Source organism: Siphateles boraxobius, unplaced genomic scaffold, assembly GCF_051911475.1.
Source record: "Siphateles boraxobius isolate OS27281-9 unplaced genomic scaffold, OSU_SipBor_1 8, whole genome shotgun sequence".
Taxonomy (NCBI): domain Eukaryota; kingdom Metazoa; phylum Chordata; class Actinopteri; order Cypriniformes; family Leuciscidae; genus Siphateles; species Siphateles boraxobius.
This window is the reverse complement of record NW_027509208.1, coordinates 8,391,003-8,407,869: the sequence shown is the minus strand read 5'-3', so window position 1 is coordinate 8,407,869 and position 16,867 is coordinate 8,391,003. Positions and strand designations below refer to the sequence as shown.

At 41.3% G+C, this 16,867-nt stretch overlaps 1 protein-coding gene across 4 annotated transcripts; it reads right to left on the bottom strand.

Annotated features, from left to right (window-relative positions):
* Positions 1 to 2,736: 2,736 nt before the first annotated feature.
* asb2a.2 (ankyrin repeat and SOCS box containing 2a, tandem duplicate 2) lies at positions 2,737 to 8,410 on the bottom strand. Of its 4 annotated transcripts, none has more exons than XM_077219448.1 (10): positions 8,332 to 8,410; positions 7,855 to 8,085; positions 7,638 to 7,760; positions 7,048 to 7,217; positions 6,809 to 6,964; positions 6,473 to 6,718; positions 6,217 to 6,388; positions 5,076 to 5,646; positions 4,673 to 4,826; positions 2,737 to 4,555 (listed from the first exon to the last, which is right to left on the bottom strand). In XM_077219448.1, the coding sequence occupies exons 2-10, from the start codon at positions 8,076 to 8,078 to the stop codon at positions 4,428 to 4,430; spliced, it is 1,944 nt and encodes a 647-aa protein (XP_077075563.1). In that variant the 5' UTR covers positions 8,079 to 8,085; positions 8,332 to 8,410; the 3' UTR covers positions 2,737 to 4,427. The 4 variants fall into 4 exon arrangements, with proteins under 4 accessions (XP_077075563.1, XP_077075564.1, XP_077075565.1 ...); XM_077219449.1 differs by having other exon boundaries at positions 7,638 to 7,733; positions 8,332 to 8,392; XM_077219450.1 differs by having other exon boundaries at positions 7,658 to 7,733; positions 8,332 to 8,392.
* Between the last annotated feature and the right edge of the window lie 8,457 nt (positions 8,411 to 16,867).

Below are 16,867 nucleotides of genomic sequence, written 5' to 3'. Positions count from 1 at the left end.
CAGACCAGGAGAAGGGTTTTCACATAAACTGTCTGGAAATGATAGCGGTCGAGAACGCGCTGAAGCGCTTCCTCCCATTCATACAGGACCAGCATGTTCTTGTCCGCTCGGACAACACATCTGTGGTATCCTATGTAAACCGTCAGGGCGGTGTCAGATCCAGAAATCTCTGCAATCTGACGGAACGCCTCCTTATTTGGTCACAGATGAACCTGCGCTCGCTGAGGGCGGCGCATGTGCCTGGCCATTTGAACGACGGCCCAGACAAACTGTCCAGGGACAATGTTCCCCCAGGGGAATGGTCCCTGCAGCCCCAAACGGTCCAGAAACTGAGGCGCCTATTCGGCAGAGCGGAAGTCGACCTGTTTGCGTCAAAAGACAACGCTCAATGCCCGACGTTCTTCTCGAAGGACGAGGACGCGCTGGCCCAGGTTTGGCCCAGCCTCCCGCTATGTGCTTTCCCTCCGGTCTCTCTGTTGCCACAGGTGATCAAGAGGATCAGGGAAACGCGCCACTCGGTGCTCCTCATAGCCCCGCGTTGGGAGAATCAGACTTGGTTCCCGGAACTGGCACGGCTGTCACATACAGCTCCGTGGCCGATTCCGGTGAGGGCAGATCTCCTCTCTCAGGCTCGCGGCACGATCTGACATCCCCATCCAGAGCGCCGGTCTCTGCATGCATGGTTGATCAACGGGTACTCGTTGCCCTGCCAGAAGGAGTGATGAACACGATCACGCAGTCTAGAGCCCCTTCCACGAGAAGGCTCTACGCGTCCAAATGGTCGGTGTTCTCTGGATGGTGCACCGACAGAGGTCTGGACCCGCGGACATGCGGGGTGGCGCAGCTGCTCACCTTCCTACAAGAGCTGCTGGATAAGGGAAGGTTCCCATCCACGCTCAAAGTATACGTGGCGGCCGTGGCAGCGTTCGCGGAATCGACGCACGGCCAGTCACTGGGAAGACATGAGTTGGTCATCCGCTTCCTTAGAGGTGCTAGAAGGATGAATCCGCCGCGCCCCCCGTCGGTTCCCATGTGGGATCTTTCATTGGTCCTCGAGGCCCTGAAAGCTTTTCCATTTGAACCACTAGACTCCGTGGGGTTGAAATATCTATCACTAAAAAACGTTTTTTCTGACTGCACTGTCGTCAGTAAAACGTGTAGGGGATCTGCACGCGCTGTCTGTCAGCGCGTCGTGTCTTGAGTTCGGGCCAAATGACTCTAAAGTCATCCTCAGACCTAGACATGGTTATGGCCCTAAGGTGATCGGCACTCCATTCAGAGCGCAAGTTATATCGCTGTCAGCTCTCCCAACATCTGACAGCGAAAGTGATGTGAATCTCCTCTGCCCTGTCAGAGCGCTGAGATTTTACATTACGCGCTCCGCCTCCTTCAGGCGTTCGGAACAGCTTTTCGTTTCGTTTGGTGGGCGCGCCAAGGGGCACGCCTCCTCGAAACAGAGCCTGTCCAGATGGATAGTGGACGCTATAGCAGCAGCTTACGCGTCAAAAGGTCTGCAATGCCCTCTGGGCATCAGGGCTCATTCCACGAGAGGCGTGGCCTCGTCGTGGGCATGGTCCAGTAGAATTTCTATCCATGACATATGTGTAGCGGCGGGCTGGAGCTCCCCGTCTACCTTTGTCAGGTTTTATAACCTAGAAGTTCCTGCCTTGCAGGCTAAACTGTTGTCAGTCTGAAAAAGAGGTGTATTCTGCCCAGATCTCCTGCTCAGATCACTTTCATGACTCAGCTCTCCTGGTTGAGCTGCACTAAGTAGGGTATGTGCCATATGACTATACAGACCGGCGCGCTGCTCTGTATTCCCTATATGTGCTTATGTACAAGTGATGGCCCGCGTGGCTGGCCATCTTATTTTTTCCACTTATGGGGTTCCCCTCAAGCTCGGGGTCTCATGTGGATGCTAGGCGCGCACGGCGTTGACAAAGTGTTCCCGTAGCGTAAGCTAAACTTACGCAATACAAGAGAACCTCTCGTGAGAGAACGATACTCGGTTACTAACGTAACCTCGGTTCTCTCTAGAGAGGGAACGAGTATTGCTTTACCGGCCGTGCTCGCGCCACGAGCGACTTCGCTTCAGTCGTCGAAAAACCAGAGAATTCAGCCTACAGCCCCTATTTTATACGCTAAGCCACGCCTATCTGGCGGGCTGTGACGCTATAAAGGCGCGGGCGCCCTTCATTGGGCGTGACGTCACGCCGGGCTCACTGGTAGGCTGCAGCAGTTGCCCGCAGGGCAGCCAATGAGCACGCGAGATGGCCTGCTCTAGGTCTGCTAGCTGCTGCACTGCGTTGACAAGGTATACAAAATTAAGGATAATTTTTTGGCTTCAGTATCTCGAGAAGATGAATCTTTCCCGTAGCGTAAGCTAAACTTACGCAATACTCGTTCCCTCTCTAGAGAGAACCGAGGTTACGTTAGTAACCGAGTATCGTTTTGTTTCAATCGTCCCTCCACAGCGGGACGATTTAAACACAGGGGTGGGACGGATGAAACATAACAGTTTAAAAGGTAACTATTCATCTAATTCTTGTTTTTATGAACAGTACCTGACAAGTAACTTATGTACATATTGTTACAAACATATTTTGTCATTTATTTTCATTTTAAAGTTCATATTAACATGTTTGTTCTGTCGCCCAATAAACAATCGGCGATAAGCCTTTGTGCATTTTGCGTAATCTTTCTAATAGGCTATTTTGAAGAAGACAGACAAATCCGTTTACAATTAATTCTTACATTTATTCCTTGAGTCATATTGAGTGATTTAGTCATATTGAGTGTTTTCCTATGACCAGGTTTAACTGGCACGAGTCGCTGTTTCAACCGTCCCGACAGCGCCTCCAGCCATTTAAACCTGTTTTGTCCGTAAACTAAAAAACTCTGATATTATACACTTAAGGGTGTGATGCAGTACTAATACACCTGCCATATTATTATTACAATGGCACATGAAACAATAAATACAACTTGTCAGTCAAAAAAAAGTACTGCACAAAAGATTTCACTAACCACAATCAAAAACAGCTTTCCGGCTCTAACCTTAAAACGGCAAGACGTAAAGAAGAAATGTTTTCGCGGGTCTGATAGGCATTGCGTGCTGTACGTGCTGACGAAATTTGACGTACATAACGTGAGTGGTTTTCAAGGAAATGTCAATGTTTCATCCGTCCCGCGTTTCAATCATCCCGGCTCTACCCTACTCGCCAATATGGCTATTTTGCCATACTTTTATGTGTATTTCTGTACACACTCTTCCAGCCTAGGGTGAATTCATTATGCCCTCTGCAATGAGCAGACAACAAGCGTGACCTCAGGGGTCATTGGGCGTTGGCAAGATGTGTTTAATCGCCTTGGCCTGCTTCTTTACTGCCGAGAACTGCTGGGCAAAGTCCTTGACAGTGTTGCGGAAGAGGCCACCCTGCAAGATGGGGCTGTTAGGAAAGTGCACTTTATCGACTTCCCTCATCTCAGCAAGATATGACTTTCTCAATCGCCACCTGCATTCTCCGCAGCCTGCGACTCCACCTGCACTGCAGCTCATATCTGATTTAGAATTTCAAGAATCATTGCCATATGTATAATATTTTTTGTCAGTATATAATTACTTTTAGTCGCTGATATGCTATAATTAAAAGTAATATTCATTTACAAACTGTTGCTCTTTTTGTGTAGACACTATTTATGGTTGTGGTAATAAAGGTGTTGTTGGTCTAGCCAACCATGATACCTGTTGAATACATAAACTTTTTGAAAGAATGGTGTTTATTGTATATTGTATTAGGTTTATTAGATCTCTTACATGCTGCAACTACTGTAACATAGTTTATTGTCCCTGTTTGCTTGCTTTACTTTCTCACATTGAAACCTGCACCCTGCAACGACCACAACAGCCCTGAATGTCAACCTATAGAAATAGGTTTTAAATAAAACTAGAATAAAAATATAGCTACAAGCAGTGATTATCAGGGTCCAAGCACCACCGGTATAGACCAAAACCACTTTTTGCACCAGGCTGTAAACACATTTTTTTACATGGGTACATGGGATTGACTCGCTTGAGCATACAATCAAATGTCTTTCCCTACTAATTTTTGCATCTGTCTATGTGCGCATTTTAGTTTTTTTGAGCGGCTGTGACAACATTATGAATGATGTTATAGTGCCGACATATACAGCAGATAGCCCAAGCAGCGCAATATCCTCTTTATGAGAACAGCGGCACAGCTGGTGATTATCATAGGAAGGCAATGAACGGCGGCAACACTGACCTATATAGTGATTAGTGTAAACAACACCATACACCCTATAAAAGCAGCAGTACAGCCGGGAACAAAATAATTCAAATCAACAAGTTCTGTAAACAATTCAGATTGGCATGAAGTTCATCACAGGATATCCTCTAATGATTCTCATTCATAACTCAAAAACTTGATTAGTCTTCCTGGTAGAGGAAGAGAATTGATTCGCCTCAGTCTGGTGATTCCCATTCGCTGACGAATCTTGAGTCTGCACAGATGCATCAGTGTGCAAGGAAGAACTGAAATAGAGAGGTTTCAGTTTTTCATTTTTAGTTCCAATTATTTGAAAAATTGATTCAATTGCACATCAATAATTTTAGGTTCTGCAAATGAAGAGATTAGAAAGAATTTCTTACCTGATTTTTCTTTAATATGGGCCCATTCTTTGTAGCTGTCTAGGTGCTCAGTTATTCTAGAGCAGAGTTTAATATGACCCACATAGTCAAGCAACGTGTTTATGATTGGTCCCGCCATTTCGCTGACTGAGGGAGGAGAGATTATCTCACAAAACTGTAAAAAAAGAAATTTAAATAAAATTAATTTGATTTTACAGAAATTAGTCAAATTATACAATTGAATATAGTTGAATATAGCATGTAATAAATATAATACGATTAAATGCTATATTTTATTTACTATATATTTTTTATATTTTATTTTATAAAATATTATGAAACAATTATATAAACTTAAAGACTGTTTTATTCTAAATGTTTTAAAAATGTGTTAAAGTGAAATCATCTCATTAGAAATCTGTACCTGTACACAGTATTCTGATGGTTCGTCATTCAAACAATATATTCTTTCATGTCCATTCCGTCTTAGTTTTATGGGGGGGTGAGGATTACTGCCATATTGACAGTTAAAACATGATAGTGCATCGCAGCCATTGTCCAGTAGATACTTCATCATCAACATGTGCCTCACACAGAAAGCCAAAACCACTGGGAAGTTGGTGGGATGAGTTGGCAGTAGGGCATTGACATTAGCACCATGCTGTACCAGTAAGACCACCATTTCCATACTTCCTTTCCTCACAGCCACTAGCAGGGTGTTGAAAATGTCCAGGTTGGGGTTAGCACCTGCTTCTAACAGCATAGTAGCTGCCTCAATGTTCCTGTTTGCCACAGCCGAGTACAGAGCCGTGCTGCGACGATCTTCATGCATTTTTGACCAGTCATCTGACAGCGTGGCATTGACGTCATATCCACCCTCAATCAATGTTTCTAGAACATCATCTCTGTTACGTTCTGCAGCAAAATGAAGAGGACTGATACCGGAGTATTTCACTTTGGCCATGTTAGTTCTTGGGATTAATAGGGCAACAATGCTGAGGAAGATGAGAAAGAGAGATATTTATTTCTTCATGAATAAATTTCTTCAAGGTCATTTTCAATTATAATCAATAACTGAGATGCCAGTTACGTTCGTATGAAATGAGCGTGAGTCTGTGGCGTGATAGGAGAGACACGAAAGTAGAGCCAGTTACTGATGAGTAGACTTATATATTGCTGCGGACAATGGTGAGTATACTATAGAGTGCAGAAGTAAAAATCCCATTAATTTTCTCCATATAGGGGAATTTAGACTTTTAATGAAGAATTATACATTTTGAAAGACAGACCTACTATGAGCACCAAGGCTATTAATCAATGGTATATGCTTTTGTTAAAGTCATCAGTTCACATTATTTAAACTTTTTTTTCAAACAGCCATGTTCAGCAGTGGAATTCCTGGGGAAAATTGAACATTGAACATAGCATGATTCTGCAAAGAGAGCTCCACCAATCAGATTTGGAGCTTTCAATCAGAACCAATCAAATTTACGTAATCTCAAGAGCTCTGTAATAAAGATAAATATGGGATTTACTTACGTATATAGTGTAGTAGGTCTACTAACCTCTCATGGCCATTCTTTGCTGCAACATGAATAGGAAGTAATCCATGTTTGTTGGCTTTGTTAACATCAGCTCTTTTCTTCAAGAGGATCTCAACAACTTCATCATGACCATTCTTAGAAGCCTCAAACAATGCGGTTGCATCATCATTTGCCTGGGTATTAATATCACCTCCTAAAGAATAGGTAACATGGTTAATGCTACTAGATTAAAGTAAGTAATAGATTTTTTCTCGTCTTACCTTTCAAAAATTCTTACCTTTAAAAATTAGGAAGTTAAGCACGTCAACAGCATCACACTGAGCAGCTGTAAACAGGCTGTCAATGCCATAAACATTTTTGGCCCACAGCTTTGCCCCTGCTTGTACCAATATCTTACAAATCTCTAACTTCTTGTTCCTCACTGCTTCATGTAGTGGAGTACCACCTTGAATACAGGCTTTGGATGGAGAAGCTCCAAATCTCAAAAGAAGCTCCACAATCTCTTCATTAGGTTTCTCACATGCTGTAAAAAAAAAACCAACAATGACGGTTCAGACCTCTTTCTGGTCATTTGTGCAGTTGTTGAGAAATATCATGCTAAAATTATGTTTACCTTTGTGCAGTGGTGTCTCCCACTGGTTATTTGCAATGTTAGGATCAGCTCCTTGCTCTAAGAGGTGCAATACACAAGAAACATGTTTGCGACCCACTGCCAGAATGAGCGGTGTCTGACTTGTGTTTGTTCGTTTGTTGATTGTATCTGGTCTGGCTGTGGGAGAGATGGGATACAACTGTGATTTTGAAGAATGCGATTCTGGACTGGACATGAATCTGAATTGATTCATTCATCACCTTTGAGCAAAATCTTAAGGCACTCGATATGGCCATAGTATGCAGTGTCATGAAGCGGTATCCAGCCGTCTTGATTGGGTTCATTGAGATTTTTAGATTTGGAATGAATGATTTCTTGTAGAGCCTTTGCATCTCCTCTCCAAATGACTGAGAGAAAAGGGTCTATATCACTGGAAGAACAAATAAGAGGATCTTAGGACTGTTATCTCAATGGATGAGATCAATCCATGAGCATTATATTGCTTCTCACTATTGACCCATTTTCGTAAGTTACACGTTACGCCAGTAGGTGGCGACAAGTGAGTAATTCAGTCAAACAAACTATTCGTTCAATAACAATGATTAATTCATGAAGGAAACAATATAGTCTGTCATTCATTTATGCATTTTGGAAGAACAAAGATGAACAAATTAATTGGAAATATTGTCTGATGTGTAAGTTACTCCATATTAACCTGCTAATTGAACTGTTGTACAAAAGCAATATTGCACTTGCAATTGTGCTGTTGGTCTTAATATCAGTAATAGGTCGCTGCTAATCACAACAACAGCACAAACACAAATTGAATGAGACCTCTCCTGCCACTCACTTCACATTCTCCAGTCTGACCTGCAGGTGTCCATTGTGTCTTGTCCAGGCAATCACCTTGTGTTTGTCCTTACTGAAGAAATGATCTTGAGCATTTCTGTTGATTTGTGTACACGTAATATCACTGAAAGGAGGCCAGCAATACATTTTCATTAAAGTGATTTTTGTATGTGATTGTTTACTTGAAGCATAGTTGTGCATAACAAGACTAAAATTACCTGGGTGGGTTTGCTGAGTTAGGGTTAAATCGTTGTTGTTGTGTAGGGACAGCTGGCACTGTGCGGGCATGCAGTTGTCGAATCTGCCATGGATTTAAATTGGTTTCAGCTAGACTTCGTTCAATAGCTAACTGTAGCAGCTGTTCTTCAGACATGCGTGCATACGCACTGTAGTCCTCTAGGTCTTCATTTGTTGTCCTTGAAACAGCCAAGGCTGCTGCCATTTTGCACCTGTGATAGTAAAGTGCTCAGTAATTAGAATACCGAAGAATGTTCAAAATAATGTAGGCCTAGTTCTAATCAATCAGACAAACTGTCAAGACAAATTAGCTTCAAAATACCAGGTTAATAACAAAGATATTCTCATAAACATAAAAAAAATAAAAAATCCACACAAGTTCCCTTACATCTTAGGTTTCATAAGTCCTAACATCAACGTTATAATTCATTACTATTATCACTAAGAAGTCCACCTACCTTTCTGCAGAATATCAACAATTATTAATGTGTGTATGTGGTTCTCCTCCTTCTTCTGTATGGCAGTTGCTGCTGCTTGCTTTATGAAGAGTCTGATTTCACGTCACGATGTAAACAAAACTGATAATCTTATAAATACATCTGCCTGGTTTGCATGTGATTCATTATAGCATGTCTGGCCTAGATGGGACATGATCTTCTTTACTTATGGGCCAAGAAACGGGAAGAGCAGAAGAACAAGTATCGGATTGGTTTACTTTGATTTGAAACTGGTAAAAATCAACATTTTCCCTGAACTAGAAAACAACATTTAACCACAAATTTAATAATTAGCTATAAATCAACGTTGCAGCACTGGACATCCTTTAGTATACTAGTTAAATGTGCAAAAACAGGAATATGACATGACTGATTATATATAAATATGTTTTATGTGAAATAATGGCTGTTTTTATTTGTACATTGTATTTGAACATTATACTCTATAATAAACTGTGCTGTAAAGATTTACATTGTGTCCAATGATGACCTATACAGCTTTTTACATGCATTATTTACAAATTTACTGGCACATTTCTTCATGCGTAGATATCAGTATGTGCTCTATCCTTGAGTGACCCTATTTTCAGAGACAGCTGTCTCTGAACGCTTGAATGTGCTGGAAACCTCTCTGTGACTCTGTAAACATCTCGGATGGACACTCACCTCCTGTTCTATTACATGACTCATGCGTTTTAATCTGTAGTGGTGTGGCAATGAAGGTATCAGCTTCAAAACAGTGCAAGTAATGAAATTTGAAGGTAGATATGTTGTTTATAAACCATATTTCTGATCATCTTTTGACCCAAACATGCAGTACTGTCTGTATATTTGTGGAATTCTAAATTATTGATATTAAGCCATTACTTAAGGCAGCAAGAATAGTCTGCATGTATGCAAGTACTTTTCATTGTATTATGTCTATGCTCAAAGTTTTATCCTTTAACGCATTCAGTATTTGTTTACTGTGTTATGTTTACTGTGTAACCTTGTACTCCAGTTATATAAGATCAAATGCACATGATTATCTTTGCTTAAAATTATTGAACAGTAACTATGCTAATTATTTTCCATTTGCTTTTCTTTATTATCTTAGGATGCCCATCCCGAGGTAACTAGAGTGCATGTCAGCTTCAGTTTGGATCTAGCCTCTTACGAAAACTTCAGATGACCCAATACCCGTGAAGAGACGGTGCCAACTTTTGCGAGGACTTCAGATGACGCAAACTCTGAATCAACATGCACCAATGCTAAATTTTCCATTTTCGCAATCATGTCCAAAACTCGTAATAATTCCTTCAAAGAGCTCATTGTTTCTGCCTTAAATTATAACTTGTTAACTAACTGCGTGATTTGTATATGTAGGCATACATTTTGGAAATTTCTTGACACAGCCACCTCTTATAACATATCACTTTAAATGGTAATGTAGACTCGTGCATTTTCTTTAAAGCTGCTTTGAAACTATATGTATTGTGAAAAGCGCTATACAAATAAATGTGAATTGAATTATGGGCAAAATTATATATTAATTAATTTAATTCAATAATTAATGTATTTGTTCAAAATAGGATGACTATTTTGAATTTATAAATTATTGAAATAAACTCATACACTCTCAAAATTTAGATTTGGATTTGTCCCAGCACAACCAAGCTTGTTGTTTGATTTGCAGGTTGAAATGATAGTAAACATGTTACACAATTTAAGCTTCAATGCATGTAATTAATTGTACAGAATCCTGCTGGTTTCTAATGAATAAAAGCAGTGCATTGGCACCACCATGTGGTTAAAATATGTCAAACATCCAAATCTTTACCTGTAAGATTAAAGTGATTGTTCACCCACATATTCTGTCATAATTTAAACACCCTCATGTTGTTCCAAACCTTTATGCATTTCCTTCTTCTGTTGAACACGAAAGAAGATATTTTGAAAAATGTTGGTAACCAGACAGTTGGTAGCCATAGTAATTATTTCCTGCTATGGAAGTCAATGGCTACCGTCAATGGTTACCAACATTCTTCAAAATATCTTCTTCTGTGTTCAACAGATTTAAAGAAACTCATACAGGTTTGGAAAAACATGAGGTTGAGCAAATGATGAAAGAATTTTCATTTTTGGGTGAACTATACCTTTAATATATCTTATTTTTTATTCACACTCATTATTATGATTATATATTTTTTTAAAAATAGCAGTACAAATCATTACAGAATTCCTCCTATAATAAGCAAGCTTTCTCATACATAACTGAACTAAACTGAATATTGGATTTATTGAAGTCCAAAAAATGTACTTAAAAAGACTAAATCAACCTGAGAGAATCAACCGACTAAAGTAATCCAGGTAGAAATAGCTCCTTAACAAAAACTCCATATTTACACTATTTACAATATAGGTTATGCAGTAAAATAATCTTTGCCATGCATTTTTCAGTTACAATAGCATTTTATTAATCTTGGATTAATAATTCGAGTCACTAATTGTCAGTGAGGACCTTCCTTAGCTAGACGTAAGAGAAGCTCAGACATATCGTGAAGTCATGACTGGACATTTAGTTTGATATATTCAGAGAGACATTCAGACATCTGACACGGCACATGTTGAGAGGGGTATGTACAGTTGACTTGTCAGTCTAGCAGTGATATGAGAAACTTAGGTCAGGGAGAGGATGCATGGATTCTTTGGGATCCCAGAGGTAGGGAGACTTACCCTTTCCAGCTGACCAGATATGACCTGTTATCCAAGAGGGATATTAAGGATAGTGAAGATCACTGGAGGTCAAAATAACAACTCCTTCACATTTGCTTGTAGCAACATGTGCTTATAAATAGGTCTGTTAAAGGCCCCATGTGGTGAAAATCAAGTTTTTAATGTTGTTTACATGTCTATAGTGTTTTTTTATATACTTTAAGACAAACCATGTGCAAATTCAAAAGTCAACAACATTGCTGAGTATTTTCTCCTTAAACCTGCAATGAACTACAGACAGTCTCAAAAACACGCTTTGAAATCGCTGATGTCACAAACTACCTTGTAACCAATCAAGTCAACGTGCCGGTGGGCTTTAGAATATCAGTAACTGCAGCAGGGGTAGACCCCATGGTTATCCCACTAGATTTTTGTTTGTATGAAAAATCGGTTACATTTAGCAATTGAATTATGTATATGATGTATATTACGACATAATGAGGAACTCTATGCCTTTCTCACCTGATGTTCTAAGTTGTTCAAAACGTTTCTTAGATGCAGATTTTTCGAATGCAGCTGTCTGAGATGACTAACAGGAACATGGTTTACATTAGCAACACATTATTAGCTGTTTGATAATGTAGCTAAGCGAAAGGCTAATCATATTAGTTATTAGAAATACTAACGTGTTTCCACCACCGTTTGTTGATGAGTGGATCTCTGAGCTGGGCCTGTTGATGGTAGGCTTTGAACCTGAGTTTAGGAGTTTAGGTGTGACATCAGTAGCGAACAGCCAATCACATGCTGAGAAAGAGTGAAACTGGATTCATTTCTCGCGAGAGAAGCAAGCAATTCACTTCTCTCTTCTGCAGAATATTACGAGATTGAAAAATATGAATAATTTAAACTAATTTACACAGCAAAAAGAAAATAGCTGTCTTTGAAAGAGGACCACTAAAAGAAAAGGTCTTGCTATATGTAGTCATTTTATAGCTTAATTGATTCTAAAGCGTATTTATATTACCTATTATATATTTATTCCTTTAAACTGTGTGTAACCCTTCTAATGGTTTTGTAAATATACCTGACAACTAGGGATGGGAATTGATAAGAATTTAACGATTCCGATTCCATTATCGATATTGCTTATCGATTCGATTCCTTATCGATTCTCTTATCGATTCTCTTATCGATTCTCATTGGGTGAGGGAATAAGTACAAATGTGTTTGTTTGTATTAACTCGCTTTAATATCTGATCAGAAGACACAGCACAGAGTATTAGTGGTTTGAACCTACACTGTTCTCATGGTTCGGTTCGATTACGATTATCATGTCATCGATTCAGTTCAATTCGATATCTCTGCATCCAATTTTCAATTTTACTTCAAAAGTGATGTGTGCGTGCGCAAGCGTGTGTGTGTGTGTGTGTGTTCGCCTGTTCGGGCGGTCGCAGTGACAGAAACAGTGACATTCCAGTTAAAGTTTCATGGGACTAGTCTGTTTATGCCATTAAGAAAATGAAATTCTGTCAAATCAATTTTGTTTTAAAGAAATGTTCATTTAAAAGCAGCGCTCATTCATCATTTTATAATGTTACCCTGAGACGCGCGCATCCGTCAACGAGTCAGTTGTTGAAGACGATCATCCATTTATAATCACGCGTAACAACACAGAATACTTCTAATTTGACCATCAGGTGCGGATACCTAAATCAGATAACATTAGGGCGGGTGGATGATTTGTTTTTGGCTGCGGATCCGGGTGATATTGGAGCTCATGCTTACTCTAAAGCAGTCAGACTCTGCAGGCGTTATAACAGCTCGAGTGAACATGGCTAACGTGGTATTTCAAGTTAGTGGTATTACCTCCTGCATATTCTATTTGTGCGTGACATGAGCGCACACGCACTGTCTCTTCTCCAGGTCGTGCTTACCAGGTGGTTCATAAAAGCCGAAATGTGCCCAGATGTAGGCTTTTAAAGTAGTTGGAGCATTTTTAATTACTCACACTCGCGTCAAATTAATTGCATGCTGTGTGGCCAAATGTTTCTGCATATTGGAGGTAGTTCCCTTTGACGAAATTTAAATTTTACAAGTGTTGCAAGTGACTGTATTGTCGTCTTTTCGCGTGAAATATAACCAAAACAACGTAGCGCTTGTGTGATGTCATGACACATTTGCAACGAGCGGAACCGATAAGAGGAATCGTTAAGCAAGCATGCTAACGGTTCCAAGGAATCGGTTCACTGGGCACCGGTTCTGAAGAAGAACCGGTTCTCGATTCCCATCCCTACTGACAACTAATTTGATTATAGCTGTGGATCAAACTGGGCTAATATCAGAACTCTAGGTACGACTACGGAGCCTGAAATGATAAAATGTCAGCAGAAAACAGACAACACAACAGAGATGAAGCTCAAGAGATGTATTGTACAAGTTAATGACAGTAATTTACATTCCCTGCCTACCTAGGCTGGCTTCCTGAGTGCACACTGAACCCAAAATAAACAATTTCAAACAAAAGAAAGAGTCTGTGAAAGTGTTTGTGTGTGTTCCTCAAAGTATGTATGTTCGTTTCACTAGGTTTATGTATTCTTATCTGTATGTAAAGAAGGCACAGGAGATGGTTCCGAAGATGCCACGGCTGGCCACACCAGGCTCTCGGTCTGCTCAATGGTTTCTTTGGTTGGCTCGCCACTGACTGCAGGTCAGATTCAGATGATTTGTTCCTCTCTAAAAAAACAATCGGAGGTATCTTTAGGAGCTCGCAAAGTCATGCGATTTATCTCTCTCTCTCTCTCACAGCTTTTAACCAGTCCTTGATGCGTTCGGACAACGTCTCCACCGGAAGAGTGGTGTGTTTTTTTCAAAACTCCCTGGACTGCACGCACCACCCCCCTGGCGGATTAGAAGGTTTGCACTTCCGTAACCTTGTATGGGTTACACTCTCCCCTCCAAACTTATGCACGTCCCTGTGCATGGCAGTGTTCAAACGGTTATCACCAGAAGGGACAAAACAGGGGAATGTTTTGACGTATCACTCTCACTTATGACGTCATTCCACACAGTAGTCAGCCCTTGAAAGAGTGACTTCACCACTGTAACTAAAGGAGTTCCCAATTCAGTGTAGTCCAGCCGCCTAGGTGGCTGACGATTCCTCTCAGATCTCCTTATCAGGTCATCAGTATCTGCTTGTTTCTCCAGCTCCTTAATCTCATCTTCTCCTTTCTTTTCAGGGACAGGTGTCTCATCACATACTGGCATGTCGGAGAGGATTGGAAGTTGTTCAGGATAGTTCTCCGACGACCCTTTCCGCAAGGTCATCACTGTCAGGTAAGTTCATCTATCTTTCCGCAGGTTCATTTCCAGATAAGTTCATTTCTCTTTCCACAGGTTTATTTCCAGGTAAGTTAGTCTCTCTTTCCACAGGTACATTTCCAGGTAAGTTCATGTCCAGCATTACTCGGTTGACTGGAGGGATGTCAGGTAAGATATTGGCATTAGCTGGGACATCATCAGTCACCTTGTTGAGTTTTGTCGTCAAATTCTCTTTAGGATGACTTTGACCATGGTGTATTGGAACATTTCGCGAGACAATATATCTGGTTACTTCTGGAACTGGTTCTTTTGGGGACCATGTAACAGGAATGATATCATCCTCATCTGAGGACTGATCAACTTCTCTTGGGTCACTACGAATTTTCTGGCGTGTCTTGCGGCGCTCAAGTGTTTTGGGTTGTTCTTCTGTTGTTACTTGGAGGAAACCACATGGGAGCAAGAGGTCTCGATGCAGCGTGCGTTCTCCAAAAGAAAGGCGTTCTCCAGTCTCTGGTTTTACTGTATAGACAGGAAGGTCTCCAGATTTCCACACTACCACATGGACAGTGGATTCCCATTTATCAGCGAGCTTGTGCTTTCCACAAATACGTACGTTCCTAACAAGTACCTGTCTCCAATGTCCAGAGCAAAAGGGGTCACACGCTTGTCAAATCTTGTTTTGTTCTTTTCAGCTACCTTGGCGGCACTCCTTGTAGCTATTTTGTAGCTCTCCTCGAGGTGGGATTTGAGGTGCTTTACGTACTGGGAGTGTGCCTTCTGTTGCCCTTCTTTGACAGGTAAGCCGAATGCAAGGTCGACAGGCAGGCGTGGCTGGCGTCCAAACATTAGCTCATACGGCGTGAATCCAGTCACTTCACTCCTGGTACAATTGTACGCGTGGACCAGAGGCTTCACAAAGTCCTTCCAGTGCGACTTATCCGGGTTTTCCAGAGTGCCAAGCATGTCTAAAAGTGTGCGGTTAAAACGTTCCACCGGGTTCCCCCTTGGGTGGTTCGGAGTTGTTCGAATTTTCCGTATGCCTGCAATTTCACACAGTTGTTTGATTAGCCGCGACTCAAAATCGGGACCTTGGTCACTGTGCAGTTTCTCTGGAATACCATAATGGACGACGAAATTGTCCCATAAGCACTTTGCAACCCTTTGAGCCTTTTGGTTTGGTGTTGGGATAGCCACTGCGTATTTTGTGAAGTGATCTGTGATCACGAGAATGTCCTTTGTGTTGCTTCTGTCCGGTTCAATGGACAAGAAGTCCATGCAGACCAGTTCAAGCGGTCTTGTCGTCATGATGTTCACTAAAGGTGCTGCCCTCTCAGGTAAGGTTTTCCTGAGCAAACACTTGTTACACATCTTGACTTTCCTCTCAATGTCAGAGGCCATCCTCGGCCAGTAGAATCTGGCTCTGACCAAGTCCAGTGTGCGGTCTTTTCCCATATGACCCATGTTGTCATGCAGGCTGGTTAAGACAGTCTCACGAAGTTCTTCAGGTAAAACTAGCTGATACTGTGTGTGGCCTTCTTCTTGGCATGTTCTATAGAGGATGCCGTTCCGCAGTTCAAGCCTGGTCAACTCTCTCAATAACAGAGGTAGGTCTGGATACACAGCTCTTACTGTGGGCGGTGGTTTCTCGCCACACTCAATCTGGGAGATGACATGTTTAATGCATGAACTTCTCGGTTACAGAGCATTTTAGCGCTAAAAACTCAAGCTTGTGAGCTGGATACCGGGACTCACTACGTGATAACTCTCTACTCGCGTAGGCGATGATGCGCAGCTGTCCCTCCTGCTCCTGATATAAGGCCGCTCCGAGGCCGGTGGTACTTGCATCCGTGTGAAGGATGTAAGGAAGTGCAGGATTTGCGATAGCCAGAACTGGGGACGTTGTCAACTTCCCGATAGGCTTGGGCGGTATCCAAATTTTGATACCGTCAAACCTCCTCCCTATTTTACCGGGGTATACGGTATTACCGTGACTAATTAAAAATTATGACATAAGGCTCAGACAGCGTCACCAAACTGTTGGCTTGTGCCTACACCGTTCAGAAACTGAATACCAGATCGGGCAAAAAAAAAAAAAAAAAAAATCAAGGCCAACCCGTGGACGTTGTGTCTGATCCCGGCTGACGGCATTAAATTTAATATGAGCCGGAGCCCTATTTAGACTCGACTATTTTTAATACGTGGGCCATTATAATATGGTGGCGCAAAATAATTTTTTAACCCAGGTGCTGAGGGGGTGGTAGATATAAATACTATTTATAAATGAGCAAAAATGGGACACTTAATAATATTTAATTATTTTTATTATGACAATTGGATTCATTTTATTAATTAATTTAAATTAAATTAACAAGCAACAAGCAAGAAGTGCATTTGTAAATCCGGTGACACGCGTCCATTGATTTTTATTAATACAACTTTTCTGTCAGTGCTGCAAAGATTAAGTTGACGATTGCCATCTCCTAGT

Bases quoted from the DNA above. Each gene is read 5' to 3' on its own strand.
- asb2a.2 (XM_077219448.1), bottom strand. From the start codon at position 8,078: ATGGCAGCAGCCTTGGCTGTTTCAAGGACAACAAATGAAGACCTAGAG. The intron at 6,389-6,472 runs GTAAGAATTTTT...CCTATTCTTTAG, and splicing joins TAACTTCCTAATTTTTAAAG to GAGGTGATATTAATACCCAG. The intron at 5,647-6,216 runs GTTAGTAGACCT...CATCTTCCTCAG, and splicing joins GCAAAGAATGGCCATGAGAG to CATTGTTGCCCTATTAATCC.